Source organism: Panthera uncia, chromosome A2 (genome assembly GCF_023721935.1).
Source record: "Panthera uncia isolate 11264 chromosome A2, Puncia_PCG_1.0, whole genome shotgun sequence".
Taxonomy (NCBI): Eukaryota; Metazoa; Chordata; class Mammalia; order Carnivora; family Felidae; genus Panthera; species Panthera uncia.
Window position 1 is genome coordinate 28,414,277 of NC_064816.1, and position 25,214 is coordinate 28,439,490.

Sequence of the window (25,214 nt, forward strand, 5' to 3'; positions counted from 1 at the left end):
AGAATAGCTACAACAATTATAAGGGAGTATAAAAATCCCTGACTTAAGTCAGAGACAAAGTCACAAGTCCTGCTGGGGCTGCTGAGGTGTGTTGGCTGCTCTCATGGCAGAAGGAGAGCCTTGGTTTCACGTCAGTGAGAGCTTGGTGGGAAAAGGCAGATGCCTTTTTTTTTCCTGTCTCTGAATCCCCCTGGGCCCATGGGTGCCAGGTTAAGCATTTCTGATACCAACGGTCCCGGAGAAACTTCCTGATCACCACAGCTTGAACCAGCCCGGTAGAAACTGTCAAACGTTAATGAGAAGTATGTGTGCTGAGTTGCTGCTTCGTTTCTGGGCCTCAATCAGAGCCCTTTGTAAAGGGCAGGTGACATAGGTCTCTTTAGATGACCCGCTTTAACGAAGGGAGGTGAGTACTCCACGTTCATCTCTTTCCCACTATGCATCTCTTTCCAAAGTCGAGAGTTCATCTCGACTTTCCAACTATGCAAAATGAATGTGTCATTAGGCTGGGGGTTGCAGACTCAGGTGCCCCTGGGGCCATGCAAGGCACATGTATAGACACGGGGAGGGTTATCAACGGGAAGCTGGACATCCTACATCCACCATCCACTGAGGGATGCTCGGTCCCTGCAGGGAGGAGAGTTCAGTTTTACTGAATATTGTGACTTTACAGGATAAGCAGGAAATTGGGATTTTTAGTTTGAAAGCTATTGCAACAAGTTCAGTTTTAAAAAAGCTTGCAGGCCAAACAAAAATTATGCCAGTCGTTTGCCACTCCTGGTTTAGGTAAAAACTTACAACAGACACGCATATTATATACTTTGGTATTTAGCTTTTTTTTTTTTTTTTTTTTTTTTTTTCTGATTTTTCAGTGCCATGTATATATAGGAAGCAAACTTTTAGTTTATATAACACTCCTATTTGGAGATAACCACAAAGAAGCACTTTGCTATTTTCTTTAATTAGACTCTTTGGCATTATTCACATAGTGAAGCAACCCAAGTGTCCACTAACAATGAATAGATAAAGAAAATGCTGTGTGTGCATAGAGTGGAATATTATTCAGCTTTGAAAAGGATGGAAATTCTGACACATGGCCCAGCATGGATGAACCTCAAAGACCTTGTGCTAAATGAAATAAGCCAGTCACAAAAAGGCAAATATATATGATTCCACTTATGTGAAGTATCTAGAGTAGTCAAACATATAGAAACATCAAATAGAATGGTGGTTGCCAGAGGCTGGGAGAGGGGTGAATGGGTACAGAGTTTCAGTTTTGAAAGATGAAAAATTCCGAGATTGGTTGTACACCAATGAAAACATACTTAACACTACTGAACTGCACACTTAAAAGTGGTTAAGATGGGGCACTTGGGCGGCTTGGTTGAGCATTCGACTCTGGATTTCAGCTCAGGCCATGATCCCAGGGTCATAGGATCAAGCCCTTCGTTGAGCTCTGCCCTGATCATGGAGCCTTCTCTCTCTTTCTCTCTGTCTCTCTCTCTCTCTCTCTCAAAAATTTAAAAAAAAAAATAAATTAATCGGTTAAGATGGTAAGTTTATGTGTATTTTACCACAATTAAACATTTTCTAGAGTTATATTGTTTAACAACAATAAGAGGCAGAACCACAGGAAGGAACGAACATCAGAACGAATGTTGTGTGGGTCATATCAGAATTTGACAATTTAAAGCAATGAAGCAATGAAGGTGGTATCTTACGGGGCTTTAAAACTGAAGTAGAAATAAAATATAAAATATATGACAGCACACAGAAGGCGAGGCAGGCAAATAGAGTTAAATTATTGTACAGTTCTTGTGTTTTTAGGAAGTGGTACAAATACTAATTTAAGGTAAACTATAATAAGTTCAGGATTCACGTTATAATCACGGAATTGATAATATAGGAAATTATAAACAAAAAGATGGTAGGTAGGGGGGTTGTCTGGCTGGCTCAGTCAGAAGAGCATGTGACTCTTGATCTGAGGGTCATGAGTTTGAGCCCCAAGTTGGGTACAGAGATTACTAAAAAAATAAATAAACTTGAAAAGAAAGATGATAGGTAGGAACAGTGCAATAATGATTCCATTTATATGAAATCAGAGATAGACAAAACACAGGTCAGAATTGTGGGTTACCTTTTGGAAAGGTGGGGTCAGTATTGTGTGGGGCTTATGCAAACCTTCTGGAGTGCTGGCCAACATCTATATATGTCTCAATATGGGTAGTAGTTACACAGGTGTTTATAGAGAAAATTACTTGGACAGTACACCTAAAATTTGTAGATTTACTTATGTAAGTTTTACTTCAAAACAGAAAACAATAAATTTTTTTTAAAAAATTTAACTAATACCGTAAGACAAGAGTCAGCAGGCAAGCTACATAGCCCTGTGAAAGGTTTTTTAATGACTCACAAGCTAAGAAGGGTTTTACATTTTTAAATGGTTGGGAAAAAATCTACAAAGGAATAATATCTCATGACATGCGAAAATTATATGTAAATCATAAGTTTTATTGGAACAACAAAAAAAAAGTTATATTGTTTACAATGTAATTTCTTTGTTTCCCAGCTAACACTACCCGAATATTCCAAGGGACCAGAATTGTTAAAACAGGAGTGGTAAGTAGCAAACGGTAATTGCTTTGTCCTGGCTGGTTGTTAACTCGAATGCAGTTAAAACCGTGACCACGAGGTGGCAGTAGGATGTTGTTAAACTGCTCTTGAAGAGGTGAAAATACAGAAAAAATCACATTTCTCCCTCTTTATAATTCAATGTGTTATGAAAAGAAGCTTGGCGACAGTTAAAGCTGTTGTGTTGTACTGTATAGTTCCTATCAAGGTAAAAACTCTCCATATTTTAAATTATTTATAATCTATGGGATCATACAATGTAAGAGTGCAAATGAGTGCAAAAGGTCTGTTGCAAGCCCTTCGTTGAACATATGCTACAATTCAGAGGTTGTCATTTCCCCAGAGTTACGTGGATTTGCAAGTTTCTGGAGCCTCAATTAATATCTAAGCTTTCCCATTCCTAGTGTAACTAACAATCATAATATCAATCACAGTGTTGGTAATAACAGTAATAGTCTAAAATTTACTAGCATTCCCTGGGTTTTAGATGATTTTATTATTTCATTTACTGCTTGCAGCATCCTGTAAGACTAGTGTTACTACTGTTTCCATTTTACAGAGGAAACTGAGGCTTAGTGAGTTAAAACAATGTGCTCAGCATCACCCAGACAAGAGGTTGTCAACTCAAACCCAGATCATCTGACCTCTATGTCCTGGATGCTTTGTCTTATGTGGCATTTAGCATTAGAAACGAACATGTGTTAACATTGGCCTTCCTTAGACTACAAAGTTTCCCAAGTGAAATATGGTGATAACGTTAAAGAACCAAAGTGGCTCTGGCTGTATTGTTTTGAACTATATGAGTGAGGGGATGGCATTCTGGATGCTTATACCAGGTTATAAGAACTAAAACAGGTAACTTAGAGCAACATTTCTTGTTTTTCCAAGATACTGTTATCTGCTTCTCACACAGAAGCCCCAGTTTAGGATGGTGGGAAGAATGAGTTGAGGCTTGAACACAGGCGGCCCTGCCTCTAGCCCTTAACATCTCTGTGCCTTGGTCTCCTGACCTGGAAAATGGGGTGATGATCCTGTGTGCCTCATGTACCTGGGCGTAGAGGTCCCCATGGATAGACCCAGAGACTCCGGAAGTGGCAGCGGCTATACGGGACCCACGAGGAAGACGCAGGGCTGTAAGCCACTTCCCAGAGCGTGCAGGGTTGAGTGTGGCTCCTGCCACTGCGGACGTGGACAGCCACGTGCCCTTTCTGTCCATCCGCTTCCTCACTTTGAGACGGAGGAACCAGACCCTGGAGGGCTTTTCTAGACCTGGTTTCTGTGTGTTCTCCATGAGAGCCAGTGATACATACGAAAGAGCAGGGACTCCTGCCTCTTGCAGGGTCAGCCCAGGATCATGTGACCATCTGATGTTGCTAATTTATTACGTAGCGGATATTGGTCTTTATACCAACTTTAATGGTACTTACTTTTCTTTTTTTCTTTTTTTTTTTTTTTTTTTTTTTTGCCACTCACTGAGCTTCTTCCTAAGCAAAAGTGGTGAAGAGTTGGTTTGATACGCTAGTTGAATTTTTTAATGCGCTCAAAGTGATTGTAAAACTGTTGAGACCGGAGGTGGTCACGTGACCACGGACCACCTCATGTCAGCCTTGGTACCACAAAAACCTACTGAGGGTCATAAGCAGGGCCTTTTTCCCAATCCTGATGACTGACATGGCTCTGCTTTCTCTTCTGTCCCTTCCCCTGACCTCCCCGGGTGACCCTTTGAAGCCCACAGCGTCTCCTGCCTCTTCGGCTGACATGGCCCCCATCAGCTCGGGGTCTTCTACCTGGACGTCGTCCGGCATCCCCTTCTCATTTGTCTCCATGGCGACCGGGATGGGCCCCTCCTCCAGCGGCAGCCAGGCCACCGTGGCCTCGGTGGTCACCAGCACGCTCCTGGCGGGCCTGGGGTTCAGCGGTGGTGGCATCCCGTCCTTCCCCAGCACCGTGTGGCCCACGCGCCTGCCCACGGCTGCCTCTGCCAGCAAGCAGGCCAGCAGGCCCGTCCTAGCCACCACAGAGGCCTTGGCCTCCCCGGGCCCCGACGGCGACTCGGTGCCCACCAGGGACAGCGAGGGCGCGGAGGAAGGGGAAAAGGATGAGGAGAGCGAGAGTGAGGACGGAGAGCGGGAGCATGAGGAGGAGGGGGAGAAGGACTCCGAGAAGAAAAAGAGCGGGGTGACCCACGCCACCCAGGAGCGGAGCCAGGACGAGCCCACCCCCACCCCCTCGTCTCCCGACAGGACTGCAGAGGCCAGTGGGCATCAGACTCTGCCTGGGCACAGGCAAGACCGCACTGCTGTCCCTACAGCCCGGCCCGATGATGGGAGGGATGCCCTCCCGGGCCTGGACCCCAGCTCGGTCACCTCCACCCAAGTGCCCGCCACAGTCACAGAGGAGCATTTTGAAGGGAGTGATCCCAGGAGGCCCCAGATGCCATCGAAAAAGCCTGTGTCCCAAGGGGACAGATTTTCCGAGGATAGCAAATTTATCACTGTCAATCCAGGTAAGTGGCCCGGTCCTCCTGTGAGGCTCCATGCTGCCGTGAGCAGTCTCCCCCTTTAAGAAAAACTGGGATAGGGAACTTCATATTCCTGGAAGTGTATGTGTCCCTGGCGTAAGAGACGTGTGTGTGCCTGTATCTGTCTGTCTCTCTTGCTGCTCTCTGGTTTGTTCTAATAAGAAGACTTTCCCTCTTATTGTTGCTCGAGGAAGTCTTGCCTTGATGTTTGTTTGCTGGTAAAATCCACTTACCTCAGAGTACCTCCGAGGACTTGGACACGGTGAAGTAAATGAATTAAAAAAGACATTGATCTTAAGAAGTTTATTCATTAAGATTTCACTCTTTTGCTTTTCTTAAGTTAATTTTAAGAGAGGGAGAGAGCATGAGTGGGGAAGGGGCAGACGGAAAGGGAGAGAGAATCCCCCAAGCAGACTCTGCACTATTAGAGTGGAGTCCCTTGTGACGCTCAGACCCATGAACCACGAGATCATGACCTGAGCCGAAATCAGGAGTCGGATGCTTAACCAACTGAGCCGCCCAGGAGCCCCTCTTTAAGATTTCATTCTTTTATTTTTTTTTAATGTTTATTTTTGCGAGAGAGAGAGACAGACAGAGTACAAATGGGAGAGGGGGAGAAAGAGAAGGAGACACAGAATTGGAAGCAGGTTCCAGGCTCTGAGCTAGCACAGCACAGAGCCCAATGCGGGGCTTAAACTCACAGGCTGTGAGATCATGACCTGAGCTGAAGTCAGACACGTAACCAACTGAGCCACCCAGGCGCCCCAAAATTTCATTCTTTTTAAAAAAAAATTTTTTTTTTTAACATTTATTTATTTTTGAGACAGAGCATGAACGGGGGAGGGTCAGAGAGAGAGAGGGAGACACAGAATCTGAAACAGGCTCCAGGCTCTGAGCTGTCAGCATGGAGCCCGACGCGGGGCTTGAACTCACGAACTGCGAGATCATGACCTGAGCTGAAGTCGGACGCTCAACCGACTGAGCCACCCAGGCGCCCCAAGATTTCATTCTGTATTCACTTAGCGCCTGTGTTTATGGACTGACTGTTTGGTGCCAGGCCCTGGGTGGGTGCGAACCGAGGTAAGCACAGCCTCTGCCTCTTGAGGCTCACTGTATAAAGGACTCAGCGACGATGGCACTCAGCTAGAGTGCCCACAGGGAAGCGAGGAAGCAGGGTGTCAACACAGCAAGCGAGCAGGTCCGCTAGCTAGCCAGGAAACTGCCAACTGAAATTGGAATCTGTGAAACGGTCATAGAGGGAATAAACAGGGTGCTGTTGAAAAGAATCATGAGGAGGTCAGGGACCTCTCTTAACCAAGATAGGCCCAGCTGGGGAAGTGACATTCACGTCGAAACCAAAAGCCTGAGACCCTCCAGCGTGCAGCAGGCTGCTAATAGCTCACCGTCCGAGCCCGGAGATTAGGGCTCTCTGTCCCAGAGCCCTGTTTGCTGCATGCATCACCCAGCTCATGGATGGTGAGAGCAGGGCATGGTTGGCGTGGCCTCCGCCGTGAGGCAACACTCCCCGTTATCCTGACCAGTGAGATGTGCTGCTCTATCCAACGCTCAGATCCTAACGAACCATCCTGTTCGTCTCCGCGAGGCAGCCGTGAGCATGAGGGGTTGTTATTGTTGTGAGGGGTTTTCTTAATAAGAAATTCTTCTTTTTGCCAGACTACAAGATGTTTAGCAACAATTTTTTTTGCATCTAAGCTGTTGTGGAGTTATAAGAGTGCAAAAAAAAAAAGCAACTGGTAAATATTTATTTGCTTTTGCACTTGTAAACATTAAAATTCATCTAAAGCTGAGATCTCGTATGTTAAGATACAACTTAGAATAAATTTTCATGTTTTGAATTACGTTCCTCCTTAAAGCTGGTATGGACTCGTTTTTTGAAGTTTGGGTTTCCTATGGGTGTTGCTCAGTTTGTCTTGATTTTAGGGAAAGGTACAGAGTAGCCTTCCGTGGAGTTGAGTGAAGGAAATACTGGGCCACTTATAAAGCCGTTTGAAGCCATTCCTACATGAATCATGACACTCCCTCTAGGAATGGCTGTGAAACAGAATTTCTTGCATTTGAAGATATTAAAGAAATATTTATGGAGTACCCACTGTGTTCTGGGCACTGCACGAAGCATTGGGAATAGAACACAGATCAAGGCAGGCTTCTGTTCTCCAGGGGTTTATGTTTTAGTGGAGAAGCTTGAGAATATTGCAAGGAAGAAATGCATAACTTCAAATAGTGCCAGAGTTGGGGGGGGGGGGCAGTACGGCATCGAGTGGTCAAGGAATGACATTAGTGGAGAGACCCAAGCGGTGAGGAGGTAGCCATGCAGAGATCCATCAGAAAGCATTCGAGGCTGCAGGGATAGCCGGTCTAGAGACCCAATGTGGGGATTCATTTAGAGCAGTTTAAGAGCTATCCACAGGCCAGTGGTGAGAGTTGGGAGGAGGGATGACGGATGAGTTCACAGATGGGCAGAGCTCAGGCCAGGAGGGGGGCTCATCGTCCGTGCTGAGAATTTGATTCTAACTGAAATGGAAAACCAGTGATGGATTTCAGCGGAGATCCCCTCATCTGATTAACCTTTTGGAAAGACCACTCTGGCTGTCTGTGGAGATTGCACAGGGAAGGTGAGAACGGACACTAGAAGCCCGGTTAGGAGGTGATGGCAGGGGTGGCTTGGACCAATGGGGTTTCTCCAAAGACCAGTGGTGGACCTTGTTGAAAACGGATTTTCAAACTTGAGCAGCTCCGCCTGTGGACTAAAGGTTCCAACAAAGTAGTATTCACAGCATGCTCCTCTTGAACATGTCTTTGCCCACCTTCTGATCAAGGTGACTGTTGAGAGCTTAGGTTGGGAGTGTTTACAGCTCAGAAGACTGGAGAGCAGTGGGGACCTGGGGCACGTTCCAGGTGAGTGGAACTGAGTCAGATTCCAGCTAAAGGGACGAGAAACAGATGGTGAGCACTGTGTTTCCAGCCCCAGGGCTGGCGTGTGTGGGTCCCCAGCTTCCGCCCCTACTTATAGAGTTGATTGCTATAGTTACCGCTGCCCTGGAGGCCCACCCAAAGGATTAGAAGCCTCAGTGCAGCCACTCTGTTTGCTGACCTCTGTGGGTGTGAAAGCCCTTGATGGGTTGCGTGCTGCATGGAAATCCAACATGGCGCCTCTCTCGGGAGCCACAGCCAGGTTGCGGTGGAGGCACCCCCAGTAACCATTTGATGCGATGAAATGTGTGCAGTACCGCGTGCCCTAGCAGGAGCATTTCAGGGTGGGCATGGTGGATGAAGTGATCGTTTAGTGCTAGGGTTTTCCATTTTCCTTTCCTTGAATCAGGGAAAGTCCTTTTTCAGACTGTTCCTGCTCAGAACCCCAGTGTGCCAACACTCAATCACTGAAAGCTCACCGCTGCCTCCTCTGCTTCAGCCCTGAGCCAGGCGCTAAAAGGGTGGTCCGGTTCAGGGGTCAGCATTCCACAGTCTCCAGGCCAGAGCTGGCCCGTGGCCTCCTTTTGTCCAGACCATGAGCTCAGAAAGGTCAGGGTCCGTTCGTTGGGCTGGTTCTCTGCTTTGAGCCAGAGTGAAGGGTGCCAAGCTCCAGCCACCCCTCCTCTCCTTTGGGCAAACCCCAAGGAACCCCCTTTGGAACTCTCAAGCTCTAAGGAACCCCGCCGTGAAAACCTTTGATTAGAGAAACAGTAACATCACCAGTTCACATTTGTTCTGTGCTGGTGTTGCCTGTTGCTAAAAGTCAAGCTGTGTGTTTGTAGTCCTGTAGCACCTGGGCGACCGTGCTGTCCTTACCACCTTTGGCCAGTGAGGAAACCGAGGCTCAGAAGCCTAAGGAACGTGCCCAGGCAACACAGCATGTGATGAGATAGAGCTCGGACACAGGCCCTGACTCCCAGATCCAGGGGAACCCACCTCAAGCTGTGCTCCCTTCCTTCTGGCTTTGGACTTATCCCGAGTGGGCAACACAAGATGATTTCAGATGAAATTTTGATTACTAAGTGAATATTTGAATGTGTATTTTAGAAAAAATACTAGTTTTCTATTGATAGCAGAGGTTCTCAACCATTGAGGATTTGTCCCCCCCTTCTTCCCAAAAGCATTTGGCCATATCTGGAAACATTTCTGGTTGTCACACCTAGGGAGGGGGCTGCTCCTGACATCTAGTTAGGCAGAAGACAGGGATGCTGTTGAACATCCTACAGTAACACAGACTCTCCCGTCACCACAGAGAACTACCTGGTCCCAAATGTTCAACAGTGCTGGGGTTGAGAAACTGATTTATCCTCTTAATACAAAGTTTCCTTTTCAAAGTATACTTGAGGAAAGAAATAATTAAGGACAAAAATAAGTACTAGGAAGGGCTCGTGAAGATAGGGCAGAAATCATGTGTGTGATACCCAGCCGTAGTATACAGAGGTCGAGGGAGCAGAGGATGTAACACAACTATGTAAAAAAAAAAAAAAAAAAATTAACGGCAGCACTTGTATGGACTCTTGTATGGACTCTCCAAAGCAATCTGCAGCCAGGGCTAGCTTTCTTGGTCAGGCTTCTTTCTTCGGAGGTGTTTTCTAGATCATCTTGATCACCCCTGTTCTTGGCTATCACCCTCCTAGGAGTGTCCCAGGAAATTAGCTTGGAGTGGCTTCAAGGGGTTTACTCAGTGCTGCTGTGGTTTCGTCGCCTCCCACAAAGTGTCTGGGCCCTTGGACGTTGGCGTTCCCCACTGAGGGATCTTTGAACTAGGACAGATTATGTATCTCTTGGTGTGGGAAACCAGAATGGGTGGGTTTCCAAAGAGACTGGAGTCGGGAATTCGGGTTGTAGGGGGTGGTGTCTTTGACAAGGTAGGGTGTACGGCCTGTGTCCCAGCTGACGGCAGAGGCGCATGATGTTGGCAACAAAGCGTCTATGGCGATGGTTTGGTAGATCAGGACCAGCCTGTTCATAGGGCTTAGAATTAAACTGGGATTTATCAAACACCCTCAATTTTCCAACACCTAATTGAAATAGACATGACAGACTATTGTTTGATTGTTTGTGATGAAGGAGCTCTCTGTGAGGGGGTAAGGAGTGCTTATTCACAAGAACTCCGGGTGGTAATATAAATGGAAATACATGATGCGCTAATCTAGCTCAAGCATGGTAATAGGAACACAGAGCCAGGGCCCCTTGCAGGAGAATATGTGTGTTTGTAACTGACAGTCATGTCTTTGCAGCCTTGGTGTAGATGATGTCAGGGCTCAAGACGAATAAAGACAAATTTTGTAACCCCGTAAAAAACCAGCCACCTTTTCACTTCACATCTGCTTGGCTACCATCAAAAAAAAAACAAAACAGAAAATAACAAAATGTTGGCGAAAACATAGAGAATTTGGAATGCTTGTGCACTGTTGGTGGGAATGTAAAATGGGACAGCCGCTGTAGAAAACAATATGGTGGTTCCTAAAAGAATTACAAATGGAACTTACCATATGATCCAGCGAACCCACTGCCGGGTATATACCCAAAAGAATTGAAAGCAGGGTCTCAAAGAGATATTTATACATTCCTGTTCATTGCAGCATTTTCGCAGTAGCCAAGGGATGCCCATTTGGGTTGTTACCCAAACAAATGAATGGATGAATAAAATGTGGTATCTACATACAATGGAATGTTATTCAACCTCAACAAGGAAGGGCATTCTGATTCTTGTCACAATGTACGTGAGCCTTGAGGACGTTATGCTAAGTGAAATAAGCCAGGCACAAAAAGACAAATATATGATCTCACTTGCGCGAAGTGCCTACAGTCAGTCAAAGCCATAGAGACGGAGAAGGAAAGACAGACACCAAAGGCTGGGGAATGGGGGGGGGGGGGAGTTGTTGTTTAATGGGTATTGAGTTTCCATTTTGCTGATGAAAAACAGATTCCGGAGATTCGTTGCACAACAGTGCGAATGTACTTGACATTGCTCAACTGTACTCTTAGAAATGGTTAAGATGGTAAATTTTATGTTTTGTTTTTTTTATCATAGATTTTTTCTTAAGCGTCTGAATTCACAAATGTGGGTGGTTTTTAATGAGTGGTGTTACCCAGAGCAAACGTAGTCAAGTCGCCCACAGTTGAACCAGGCTGAATTATGAGTGTGCCGTTTGTCCTTCTCTTGACCTTTCCTAAATGGTGAAAGAGTCCCACTTTCCCGTACTCCTGATGGCGGTCCTTGGATCCAAGCTCATTGTCATCTTGACAGCGTAGGGGTTTTGTCCTGCTGCAGAGGGTGAGCGCTAACCGTGGGGTAGGAAGCGCTTCACATGGGTCCGTCTGATGTATCACTGCCTGTAGCATTTATAGTACATTGTACTCCGTTTTTATTTGCTTCTACTGGGATGGGAGCCAAGCCAGTAAAAGGCAAACAGCATTAATTCAGTGATGACATATGCCACTGAAAACTGTTTTTCTTTTCTTTTTTTTTTTTTTAATTTTTTTAAAAAGCAGAATGGAGGCACTTTACTCAGATTCTCCTGGATGCTGAAATAAAACCTGAGGGGAGAGAGGGATACGGGGAGGTCATTAATCCTTGCCTCGCTCCTGTGAATGCTCAGAGAGGGTTAGTTTGCATCTTGCTCTGAGTTTTATCGGGAAGGCATTTCAGAAGCAGGCTCCGTCTCCTGGCCTCCGTCTTCTTACCTTCCTGGCAGCCCTTTATCTGCACGTCACAGCCATGGTGCTGCAGGGACAGGTGGGTGTAAGTTGTGACCCCCGTCCCATTTCTTCCTGGTACACACGCGCCAGCAAGATGCGGCTCTGGAAAGAGGATGGGAAAGGTCCAAGTTCATGGGGGGGGGGGGGGGGACGGGCACCATTGTACAGTTGGAGCCAAAGCCTGGTCAGTTTCAAATGGGTTGAAAAATAAAATGTCTTCGGAAATAAATCTTGAATTGGGAAAGGGGCCTTGTACAGAAAAAGCTTCTTCCCTTGAGCCAGGTTCGTGACTGCCGAATCCTGGTCAGGAGTTTCTTACACCATAATTCTTGCGTTTGATGATGAGCCCCTTTAAAATTACCCGAGTCCGTGTTGTTCTGCTCTTCCTCGGGTCAGAGTGCCCCCCTGCAGCCTGAAATTAGGCTGGCTAGAGTGAGCTGGCAGCAGGGGCAGGCGTGAGGGCGGCAGGTCTGGTGTGTGACATGAGGGAGCAGTGAGGACTGTGGCAAACTCGTGACACATGCCCTGTCTGGAAAAAGAGTGTTCTGCTCACTTCCAGCTGACGTTTGCCGTGTGGGGATTCGGGCCTGTGCTGCCAACCTTAAACACTTCTGGTAGGAGCTTCCATTGTTGATTTTTTTTTTTCATGCGAACCGAATCGCTTATTCAATGTTGGCAGCAAACTCAGTCCAATAATAATCAGTGGGGGAGGGGCGCCGAGCCAGGCCCACGGATGGGCTGCGGGTTCACACAACCCGTGGAGGGCAGGGATCGAAGGCCGGTTCTGCTGGGAACACCGGCCCATCTGGATAAATCGGAGAGCAGAAAGAAGCTCCACCAGCCCAAAGGGGCTGGACTCCTTCTGGCGTCAGGATTTGAGCATCGGGGAGGGGGCACGCTCTCCAGGATTGGGGCAGCCAAGTTCGGCTCGGCCATTTCAGTAGGCAGCTGGGCCACGAGTTGCAGCATTGAAGGAAGGTGAGCCGCTCCCAGCCACCGGGAGGGTCTGATTTTACCCCATCGGCAGCACTGGTGCTGGGTTTCATAGAAAGGAGGAGAAGAATGACTGTTCCCTGGAGGTTGTCTCCTCTGTGACCGGTCAGGCCCGCTTCAGGAGCATGGGACCTGGGCAGGCACACGGAGCCCTGTGCTCAGAAGGCCCTGTACTTGCCCTCCCCCTCCCCCACCCCCATCTTGAAACTCCTTAATAACTTTCAATCAGGACCCCCCCCATTTCATCTTGCATCTGGCTCTATCAATTAGCTAGCCCTAATTTGCATCATCTGCTTCACATTGGTTTATCTCATTTAATCCTTAGAATTCCTCTGAGAGGTGAATGAGCATTATCATGTCTCCCTTTGATAGGGGAGGGACCCGAGGCTCAGAGACAGGCAGTCACTTATCCAAAGTCACACAGCTAGAAAGGCCTGAGCCAGAATTTGTAATCAGGTCTGCCTGACTCTGAAATGCAGGATGTTTGTTGGTTGTGCTGAAATTTCATAGTATGTTCCAGTCTCTGGGGGCTGTAGCGTGGGGAAGATTGTCAGGGGACTGAAGAAGTCATGGGAGCAAGAGAGTGTATATCCAGCCCAGGCAGCATGTTATATGTGCCTGGTAGTTTCTGGTAGTTTACTGTGTTGTTAGACTTTGTCCTCCGAGGGCCACGGGTTGAGTCAGGCAGCGGGACAGGCGTTTCTCCCAAAGGGCAGCAAGAAGTGTGGTGCGGTCGTATCTCAGGGCAAACTTTGAGGTTGTGCTTTCTCACAGGCAGCCTCCTGTGTGATTGCCACTTAGGCTTTCAGATATGACGTGGGGATCACATTCTGCAGACACCCAGGGAGCCCTCAGCATCCGCGTGGTGCTGCTGGGGTGTTGACGAGGGAGAGGATAGGGATGGTGATGACGATAATCCCGCCGATAACATCAACGAGGTGCTCATGGCTGCCAGGCAACCTTCTAAGTGTTCTATATGCACTAGTTCACATAATCCTCACGCTCCGCAGCATAGTAGGCAATATTCTCTCCATTCACAGATGAGGAAACTGATGCACAGAGAGGTTAAGTCACGTGCCCAGAGTTGCACAGCTGGTAGGAGACAGAGCTTCACTGCTGTTCTTCCACGTACAGATGGCAGTCAGCCCTCCCTTCGGGGACCTTCTAGTAATGAGAAGAGCAGTTATAATGGAGTGTGGCGTGTGCAGTAAGAGAAGTGCATGATGAAGGTGTTGGTGAGAACGAGGGTAGGTGCACAGCATTGCTCAATGCCAGGCACACTCCTAGGCATTCTGTGTGTCTCTTCCCAATGAATGTTGCACCCCGCCCCATGAAGCAGGGTTATTTTAGCCCTTTTTATAGATGAAGAACTCCAGGCCCGAAATGATTCAGGTTTTGGTTAGAAGTCACATAGTGGCGCCTGGGTGGCTCAGTCAGTTGAGCATCCGACTCTTGATGTAGGCTCAGGTGGTGATCCCAGGGTGTGGGATCGAGACCTGTGCTTGGAATTCTCTCTCTCTCTCTCTCTCTCTCTCTCTCTCTCTCAATCCCTCTGCTCCTCCTCCACTCACGTGTGCATTCTTTCTCTCTCTGAAATTAAAAAAAAAAAAGAAGGTCACATAGAAAGTAGCAGAGCCAGGATTTGAACCTGTGATCTGAAACTCTGTTCTGCCTTCCAGAGATAGCACAGTCTGAGGGCCTGGGGAGGCCTCATGGAGAAGGTAGTCCCTGAACCCAGATTTAGGGAGCAATGGGAGCTTCTGGGGGCAGAGCGGGAACGGCATTCCTGGCAGTGGGAAGGCAAGGCAGGGACAAAGGTGAAAGGTGGGACTGTGGCCCAGCATGGTCCCTGGTTGGATGGGTGCTCCTGGAGCACAGTGGTGGGGAGCGGCAGGAGGTCATGGGTGGGCAGGAAGGCCATGGTGTCCCTGAGAGCAGTGAGGAATTCCTGAGGACAGGGCACACTGTTTCACATGGTTGTGTGTACATGGGATGAAACTCCGGGCTCCTGGTACCACGAGGACAAAGCAATCCCGTAAATAGGACAATCAGGTCAACTTTATCATGCCTCTCATGGCAGTCCAGCAGCACTTGTATTTTTGCCTGGCCTTTAGGGGAGAGACCTGGACAAATCCAGCTGCTGTCAGGACAGCATTTTCTTAGAGGTCTCTCACCCGGCAAGGTGTTGCGGATGAGGTCACTTCCCCACCCCCTCAAACAAAATTCTCACGCAAGCACTATGAGATGTCAGAGGAATGACTCAGTCGTGAAAGCGGAGATTGAGCCTCGCCCGGCCCCAGGCCGGCTGTGACTTCAAGACCCCTACTCTGCAGACCTCCATTCTCTCCTCTGGCAAGACTTTTCTGAGATTTGAGGCTCCCCAACAACATGATGCAAACTTGCCCTCTCACTTTGTGGGGGATGAGGGAGGGACAGACACAACCACCAACACATGAGATTTCTGGGGCAACAGAATATGCCATTGACCCTCACAGCTAGACCAGGACTTAGAAGGCTGAGAAATTCTGGGGTGGCCATTGTTTACTGGTTTTAGGTTGGCAGAGATGCCCCAGAGCTGGTGTTTCCAATGACTGTTGGAACTGGAATGGGTGTCGCAGTGACAGACGGGTGTGAGGGGCTGTTTCGGCCCAGCATCCTTTTCAGTGTCTCAGGATGAACAGGACCTGGTGTTAGCATTTGGCCTCCTCCCCTGCCTGCCTACCTTGTAGTAGCCCAGGCAAAGGGTACTTTTTTGTCAAGAGGCACAGAGAGAAATAAGATATTGGGAGTTCACCTTCACCCGGTTTGCACAGGCCTCCCAGGGAGGATACTGAATTCACTTGGACACGTGGCCTGTAATGCAACCCTCCCGGCACGTTTTCCATGAACAGGACCTTCCGGTTTTTAAGATACTCCCGGCCATCAGCCAGATAATTGCCTGGCTGGGCTGCCCCCTGCTGGAGCCCAGCAAAATTCTTCTCACTTGTGACTGGTTCTTTCAGCCTCACCAGAGCTTTGCTATTAAAGCTTTATGTCAAGGGAGGGGTGGCACATAGGATCTTTGTAAGCCTCAGCTCACAACCCTGCTTCCAATCCTCTTGGAACTAGAACCTGTTCCTAATTCAGCATATAGGGCCTGGCTGATGTGGCCTCTGCCTCTCTATCATGGTTCCCCTCGTTCTCATGCTCTCGGTCCAGAACACACTTCTCCCCCTGGGCTCAGCCTGGCTAACTCCCCTTCACCCTTCAGGTGTCCGTGTCAAGGAGCCCCCTCCAGAATCCCAAGGACAGGACAGCTCCTCCCCTGTTCAGACCCCCTGGGCTCTCCTTAGCATCACATCCATTTTATCCTAATTACATGTTCTTATGTCTGCTGCTCCCCCTTTAAGTGATGCCTGCCCCACGGCGCTGGGCTGTTTTCATCTGACACCCTGCTGTGTCTCCATCCCCTAGGACCATGTCTGGCACGCACTAGGGACTTGGCAAATAGCTATCTAACAAGAAATTGTGGAGGGAGGGGTCAAGAGAAATGGGCTGGCACAGTGAGGAAGATACTTTACAAACCGTTAAGTGCCGTGTTACGGTTTTTCATCAGAGTGCGCCTCACCTGCCTGCCTCTGTCTTCTTACCTGTGAGCTGGCATCAGGCTGGCCCTGCGTCTTGACAGGCCCGTGCGGGAAACAAAAGAGGGGATCAAAGTAAACCAGGGGAAGCCAGTGAAAAGCTCGCTAACACGCGTCTTCATTACTCAGGAGACTTGCCTCTTTATAAATCTGGTCCCAGGGCCAATTCCTTCTTTCCTAGGCAGCCCACCTTCTATGACTTGGAAACCCAGCCTGATGAGCCCTGCATTTAAGCCACCCTGCAGAGGGACACTCTGGGCTGGCTGAACGCTGGCCTACTTTTTGCAGAGCAGAAGGATCCTTGCTGAGAACAAGTCAGCCTGCAGCCAGCTGTAGATTTTTCCAGGGGCTTCTCCCTGCGATCACAGTTAACCTTTGCTTTCTCGCCACCTGCCTCCCATGATTGGCTGCGGGCACCCCTGCTCTTCCCAGCCCCACGCAGCATCTGAGCTCCATTTGCGCCACCTGGAGATTTCCAGGCATCTCCCCCGCGGTCTAAAGGAGAGTAGGTTTCTTCCAGAGCCTCCTGGGGACCTGTGAAGATCCTCCGGGGCCTGCAAGAGCCAGCAGAAAGATCTGCTTGGGTAAGAGGTATCTGTGGACCAGAGAAAAGCCTACGTCATTTCAGACTTTCCTTTGAACCCCTAGACGGGCTGCTCTTCAGAGGCAGATGTGTGCTGGGACCAGAGCGAGGCATGGCTTCCTATCCCAACTTGTCCTTGAACTTTTAGAAGGATGGGGATAAGAGGAGAACCTGGAGAAATGGGATCTCGGGGGATCCGGGTGGCAGGAACTGCTGGGCAGGTAGCCTCTGGGTGTTCCTGCTGGATTGTTCTATAATTCAGTCTTGTGAGTCTTGGGCTGGGACTCCACGGTGAGAGCCGTTGCTCTGCCTGGAGTTCCATGCCCAGTCGCCCCCCCTTGCCTGGGAGACTGGGAGTCCCATGCTTGGTTGGTTGTCCCACTATGACTCTATCTTTCAGGGAGAGGTGCTTTGGCAAAACAGAATGGGGTACAGGTACTAGAGGAAGCCGTGATGGGTGCTGAGCAGGTGACGAATATAACCATTGTTGCTGTAGTTGCTTATCTTAGTAAAACCCCTCAGGCCCTCCCTCCGGCCCTGGCAGTTTGGACCCTGAGAGGCTCTCGGCCACCTCCCCCAGCCCTGGTCCCTTTCTAGAGGCAAGTGCGATGCTGCCTTCAGACTGGAGCACCTTTCTTCGGTGTATCCAAATGCTGCTGTGGGTCACCATGCTCTCGGAGTGAGGCTGGATGTGTGTCTTTTACACAACTCTGTGTCAGAACATCTTGACCTCTAGCCGCGAGTACGTCCCACAGGCAGTGCCAGAAAAAGCGCCTTTTGGGTTGGGACTTGGTAGGAAGTGGTGCCAGCTACAGGTGACCCCTCTTATCCTAGGGTAGCCGAAGCAGGCAACTCCGTCCTCTGGAAACCACCCCAAACTGGAACAGAGCTCCGTATCTTGTTCCGGCTCCCTGTTCCCCGTCTCCACCAGCCCCTCCTCTAACTGCCATGGTTTCTCTTTGCAGCAGAAAAGAACACCTCTGGAATGATAAGCCGTCCTTCTCCAGGGAGGATGGAGTGGATCATCCCTCTGATTGTGGTATCAGCCTTGACCTTCGTGTGCCTCATCCTTCTCATTGCTGTGCTAGTTTATTGGAGGTGAGTAAGCCAGGCTGCACCCACAGAGGGGAAGTGTGGGCTGGGTTCTGCCGTAAGCACGCTGCCCGGGGAGGGGAGCCCGTGGCTTCTCATTCAGTAAGGTGAGGCAGCTGGAGTGTTGCTGGGGTCACCATCGGGGGGATCCGCTCTATCTGGAAGCAGCTGCTGGGCTGGAGCCTCTTCTGAGATCAGGGCACTTAGGATGAGCTTGAGATTTAGTGCCACGGGAGCTTTCACTTGGGAATCCGGCAGATCCGGGTTCGGATCCCAGCGTTGGTATTTGCTAGATTCAAATCCCATTTCCATGTGAAGTTCTAGTTTATGGGAAATGAGTTAATGAGGTTCATAGCGTTTCCAGCTTCTCAGGGGCCACGTTTCTCACTTTGCTATATCTACCTAATGACCTTTCTTGACCTGAAAATTTTTGTCACAGCCTTTTGCTGAAAATCCGGTGGTAGGGAAACCTTTAGCGTATTCCGTGGCATTTAATACATGGAATATAAAAACGGCTGATTTTAAGTCCTCCCTGTATTATCATTGTCCTTGAACTAGTTCTGACTACTTCCCCTGGGAAGCCTTCTTGCAGCTTCTGCTTAACAGTTGTGCATTTTTCAGCTACCTTCTCCAAGCCAGCTTAACTGAGCAAGGTAGGTTGGCCTGGCTACCTTAACCTTTCAGACTAGTGTAGGAGGCTTCTGGCCTTGAACAAGCTTCCTCTATGATGAGCAGGCGTCCTGTTTCCATCCCTTGCTTCCTTCTTGCCTTTCCTGCAGTTAATTTTGAGCTCCTGTTATATGCCAGACATTCTTCTCTCCCGGAGGTTACTTTTTAGTGGGGGAGACAGACCATAAACAAAGCCCGTAAGTAAAATCTAGGATACGTAAGATGGTGTCGAGTGTGTAACGGAGAAAACTAAATCTGGAAAGAGGGGAGGCATTCTGGGATTGATGGTGAGTGTTCAGAGTAGTTAAAGAAGCCCTAAGTGGCAAGGGATATCCAGCTAAGATCTAAAAGGGACTAATATCCAAAGACACTCAAATGGGCTCCATGTAGGGCAAGTTGCAAGTGGCGGAAACAGCATGTGCAAAGGCCCTGAGGCAGGAATGTGCCTGGCATTTTTCAGGAATAGCTAAGAGGTCAGTGTGGCTAGAGCACGTGAGCATGGGGGAGAGTGGTTGGAGAGGGCATCAGGAAGAAATGGGGTAGAGGGGAGTCCTGTCAAGTACAACCTTGAGGGTTATTCTGATTACATTACCTTTCACCCTGAGATAAGTAGGATTTGCTGCAGAAGGAGGTTATGATCTAACTTCTGGATTACTTAGCTGCTATGTTGCAAAAAGTTTGGAGAGGATCAGGGGCAGAAGCAAAGAGACCATCTGAGAGACTGATTGAACTAGTCCAGAAGGAGGTGATGAGGGTAGCAATGCAGATGGTAGGAATCCATTGGATTTAGATACATTTTGAAGGTGGGATGGACAGAATCTGCTGGCAGATAGGCCGTATGTTCAAATTCAGTAGAACCAGGAGATAAGGATTCATCTCCAGCTTCCTTGAGTGTCTGATGGCACCTATAACACTCCTAGTTCTGCACACCTGCTGGATCACAAATTTCATGGTGTTAGGGATAAGCCCCGGAACGCTAGCCCCACCTCCACGTTGCTCCTTCTCCAGGGCAAGTGGTTTGCAAACACACACTGGTCTGGAGCCCATTGGTATATTGGAAGCTGCCGAACACGGGTCTGCGTAGGTAGAAGTAGCAAAAGTTGTGCACACTCCTGTCTTGGCCGTGCTCGGGACTGTGTAGTTTGAGTTGCACACCCTCCCCACAGAGGCGCGGAGACGGTGCACGGCTGCCCCACACCGGTGACCGTTGTATACCAGCTGCAGTGTGAAACGGTTCCCGTGCTGAGCACTTGTAGCAAAAACCTCACGGCTGCTTGCGATTGGCCCGTTTTGGTCCTATGCACCCCTCCCCCCTGCTGAGAATAGATCACTTTGACCAAGAAAGGCCATGGGATATGTGGCCAAGCCTGCAAGGGAACTGGGCCAGCCAAAACACACAGGTCCACACTACAAGCTACGTGGAGGAAAGGACTGTATAATCGGGTAAAGACAGCTTTACAGCCCTTCCATTCAAGATGCATTTTCCCATCAGAAAAGGATAATACTCCTTAGAAAAACTCAGTCTGAATAGAAAATGTATTGAATAATAACGATTTGTGTATAAAAATTAGGTCTTCCTTCTATATGTGTATGTATTGAAAGCTAGATTAACCAGAAGTGGGGCACCTGGGTGGCTCAGGCAGTTAAGCATCTGACTTCGGCTCAGGTCATGATCTTGCAGTTCATGAGTTCGAGCCCCGCCTTGGGCTTTGCTGATAGCACAGATCCTCTCTCTCTGCCCCTCCCCTACTCATGCTCTCCCCCTCTCCCCCCTCTCCCTCCCTCTCTCCCCCTCAAAAATAACATTTAAAAAATAAATAAATTTTAAAAAAATAACCAGAAGTTTAAACTTGAGCAGACTGTACATGTGATCTTTTGCTAGACTCTGAGTGCCCGTATACAAAAGTGAATGCGACAGAGAAAAATTCTTAGAGATGAAGGAAAGTAACACTGAATTAGCATTAGAACGGATGAGTCAGCTAAGCAGGAGAACAGCCTAGAGGAGACCAGGACCTGTTTTCTGTCCCAACTTTTTTGTGTTTTATTCATGTGAAAGAAGGAAGCATTGGGGAGCTCACACAGAAAATGGGTCAATGCGGAAGAGACAGGCATTTCCTGCCGGCAATGCGGTTTTGACAGTGTTGCTTTTCTGCCTTTTGAGGCACAGTGAGAGCGGGTGATTGGCAAGCTGACTTGACGTAAGTGGAGCATTGAGGCAGATCAACACCTTCTGGATTGTTTCCTCAGTGGCAGACCTGGCACCCAGGGGTTCCAGCCGGCTCAGTGTGGTGGCAGTTTCTGCACTGAGGGACTGACCGTTTGCAGCTCTTGTTCTGGTCCCTGAGTGTGGTCACTCAGAATCGTGGACCCTGCATTTGAATGCATCCAGGATGAAAGCTGAGGTCTCTGATTTCTTTTTCTCCACGAGTGCTGGCTAAGGTTTTCCGAGTCCCCTTTTAGTGCCAGGAACCATGCCGAGCACTTGGGGGGCACCGTTTTAGGTGATTCTCCAAAGAAATCTTAGGGCAGGTACTATTATCCCACTTAAAAAATCAGGCACTGGGAATTCAGGGAGGTCAAGCGACTGGCCCAGAGCCCTGGAGGAAGCGGGGTGAACCCTGGTTTTGAATACAGGGCATTTTCATTCTAGAATCCATAACCTTCCTCGGGGCACCCGGGTGGCTCAGTCCGACGTCGGCTCAGGTCATGATCTTGTGGCTTATGGGTTCCAGCCCCACGTCAGGCTCTCTGCTGACCGCTCAGAGCCTGGAGCCTGCTTCGGATTCTGTGTCTCCCTCTCTCTCTGCCCTTCCCCTGCTCATTCTCTCTCTCTCTTTCTGTCAAAAATAAATAAACATTAGAATCCATAACCTTCTTGAACCACTAAGATGCGTGTCTCACACATACATCCCATGATAGCTTAGTACAACTGACATTCGGCCAAATCCATGGGAGGTGGGGTCAGTGGGCCTGTTGTGCCAGCGCCTTCCTGTTGAGCGTCCCCTGCTGTCTTTGGCCAGGGAAGGTAGAGGAGCCAGTGTTGGTTGAGTGCCCGCTATGGGCCAAGCAGTGAGCAGCAGCAGCATCCACAGTGTTGGACTTGACAAAAACCAATTTCAAGCGGCCTTACGCTCACAGGGAAAAAATCCGTTGATTCACAGAATTGAAAAGTTTGGCGCACGAGGCCCCGCTAGATTGGCGAGAAGGAACCAGACAGAACAGCAGGGCTCGGCTTGTGTTGTGTGCCTGTGTTTCTCTCCCTCTTGTCTCAGATTTGCTCTCCCCGTGTGGGCTTTTCTCTGAGGCCCTCTGTTTCCACATGGTGGCCTCTGGGCCACATGAGACATACACCCTTCCATCCCCGTGGAAGGGAAGAGAAATTCCCTTAAGTGTTCCATCTCAGCCCCAATATGGTGTCTCTTAGAACTGACTCAGGTCATTTGTTCACCCCTTGAGCCTGCTGGAGGCATTAAGGACTTTTGTCAGGCCTGGCTCTTAAATGAACTGTAAAGCCCAGAAGTGAGGTCTTTGCCATCGGAATCACATGCACAAAACTGGACAATGGGTGTTTTCCCAAAGGACCGCCAGGGCCCGGAAAGTGACCAGATGCAGGTGCCAGGTAGACAGAAGCAGCCAGTGTCTCAACCTTCAAAAGAAGTGGCGAAATTAGAACCAGGGGGAGAGGGGTGTCTGTTAAGAAAAAAGAATTCTGACTTGGATAGCAAAGAAATACACATGTGGGTAGTAGGAAAGAAACAAAGCAGGCGTGCGAGCTCAGCCCGGCCAGCCGAGGGTTCTCAGCGAGGACTCTGCTGTCATGCATGCATGTGCCATGGACTGGAAGAAGGGCCACTCCCTTTTCCTCCCAACTATGGAGGACGTTTGGAGGCTTACGTCCAGAGCGCCAGGAGAGCACAAAAGCAGGGCTGCATGGAGGCCTGATGCCCAGGCTGGGTCTTGAAGATTAAGCCTAGTGAATAAGGTGAGCAGGCATGGGGCCGGAGAGAATCTGGCGGATCGTAAGCAGGCATCTGGGGTTCACTGTCACTGGAGTTGGGGGACAGCAAGAGCCAGATCGTGAAAGACGTGGGGTGCCGCCCGAAGGGATATGTGCCTTAGCCTAAGCGTGATGGAAGGGTGTGAAGGAACCACAGCTACAGGAAGGCAAGATGAGAAAGAGGCAGTCTTGGGGAGCGGTGAGGGAGCGGCCTGGGCCCAGAGGCAGACAGCCTGGATTTGGAGCCAGGATCCACCGCTCACGACCCATGGCCTCAGAGCATGTGTTGTTAGCAGGGGCTCAGTTATGCCCAAGTGGGTGAACATGAGTTCTTGGGAGGTGAAAAAACGTACTCTTTTAAGGCACAGATACACATGTAGTACACAAAAGCACAGCACGTTATTGGTATTAAAATTTCACTGGGGGGTAGCAACGGGGGAAGGTTTATTTATAGGCCCCTTAGGAAGTGCACTTGGTCATGATGAGCCCCAGGTGATGTGAGGAAGGGTCAACCACTATATTGTACACCTGAAACTAATAGAACACTGTGAACCAACTTTTTGAAAAGGCCCCTTAGGAGAGGTGCCAGTGGGAAGAAGAACTGAGAATTTCTTCATCTGCAATATAGTCCAGAAATGGGCCCATTGGGCTCCCGTGAGGAGTAGGTGTGTGCTCTGGAAAATGGTTATCCCAGGGCCTGGTGCATGATAAACAAGCAGTGATAGCTGTGTTATCCCCGACTTTAGTGAAAAATAAAAATTCACTTCTGGGTCCTGGTGTGCCAGAAAAGAAGTTCTTTAACAAAACCAGATTTACAGATCTAAATGAATGCTGTCCCTCACACATAATCAGTGTGTGGCTGTATACTTTCCAGTCATGTGTCATTGCTTAAAACATGGCTTGAAAATAGCTTTTGGAACTTCCTTCTAGAGTTCATTCTTCAGAATGATCTCAGAAGTGCCAAGTATTTATCCTAGAAATAGCTCAAAGTCATGTGTTTGGAGCTCAGTAGAGTATAAATGTAGGTGAACCAACTGAGGAGAACAGAACCATGTTGGACCAAAAAGGAAAGGTTAATGAAATGGGTTTGGGGGATGCTCCCAGTGGGCCTAAAAGCAATTCCAGAAGAGCATATCCCTAAGTAACTAGGTTAAAGGCATGACTTAGCCAGCCCACTCTTCTTGAAGCCCAGTGGTCAGCCTCATTAACTCATGACCGGCTTCATCAGAGCAAGGTTCATTAGCTGCCACAGACACTCTCCAACACCCTAGTGGTCTAAAACACAGAGTTCATTGGTCATCGGTGTGTAGACTGATGGAGCTGGGCAGCTCTCTTGCACTTGGGGCTTCTTTTTCTGGGACAAATGTTTCCCAAGGGGCTTCAGCAGGGATTAAAAAAAAAAATCAAGGAGGCACCTCGTTCTCAATTGCATAGCCCAGAAGTGGAATCCTTCAGGACCGTTGGCTCACCGTTGGCCAGAGGTAGTCCCACAGCCCCCAGGATACATGGTAAGGTGGAGAGCACATGGATATTCCTTGAGTGCTGCCAGAAGTATCTTTAAATATTCAGACCCACTGGCATCATTTGGCCAAGGGGATGTTTCCTTGAAGGAACAACTTTGGAGGCCAACCATCAGATTCATCTCATTATTTCACATTTGGCCCGAACGAAAAAAATATGGCAGCGACCTGATTTGTATTTTTTAATTTTTTGTCAATGAAAAGATTCCCAGAGGGCCACTAGGGACTCTTTGAGCAGTATTTTTATAGGCGGCAACACGGATTTGTGGGAGAAACTTACCTTTCGATATTGGTTCGCTCAGATCGATATTAGAGATAGGATGCTACAGTTCTTTCTTAAATGCTCCTTGCAAAGGGCTGTATTGAAGAGCTATAGGAACCCACATCCATAGCAATGCAGAAGTCGCTGTGAAGTTCAGAAGAAATAGATGTTTTGGAACAAAGGTCAGGGTTATAGGGCAGCTAATAAAGATGAAACTGATGAAAAATCCACTAACAGGCACAGCTTGCTGCCTTTTGAAAACGGTGCCCTGTGTGTGCCGTTTAAATATCGTAATCCATATCAACCGGGCAATGGTTCCTAGCGGTAATCATTTATGTAGAAATGAGGGAGAGCCAATACATGGAAGAATTTTTGAAGTGGGCCATTTTGGCCTTACTACTCAGGACGGCAACAAAATGCACCTTTGCATTACTAACAGTCAGGAAACGCATTCCAAGAGCTCCCGATGCCCTGTCTTCCCAAGACAAGCTGTTTACATGGCACCAATGTGCTGACGTTCCTGAAAAGACAGGGAGCCTCACAGCTGCTACCACTCAGAAAGAAGGGGGAGTTTTTGGAAGGTTTCATTTTGATTTGCATAATTTGAGGTAGATGCCGGGCGAAGAG

General features: G+C 48.6%; 1 protein-coding gene across 3 annotated transcripts in view; it reads left to right on the top strand.

Annotated features, from left to right (window-relative positions):
• PTPRG (protein tyrosine phosphatase receptor type G) overlaps positions 1 to 25,214 on the top strand; it is a 709,519-nt gene that overhangs the window by 606,400 nt on the left and 77,905 nt on the right. For all 3 annotated transcript variants that reach the window (XM_049642644.1, XM_049642643.1, XM_049642642.1), the window contains exons 11-13: positions 2,570 to 2,619; positions 4,360 to 5,137; positions 18,013 to 18,145. In XM_049642644.1, coding sequence (XP_049498601.1) covers positions 2,570 to 2,619; positions 4,360 to 5,137; positions 18,013 to 18,145 — 961 coding nt within the window. The remainder of the gene's footprint in view (positions 1 to 2,569; positions 2,620 to 4,359; positions 5,138 to 18,012; positions 18,146 to 25,214) is intronic.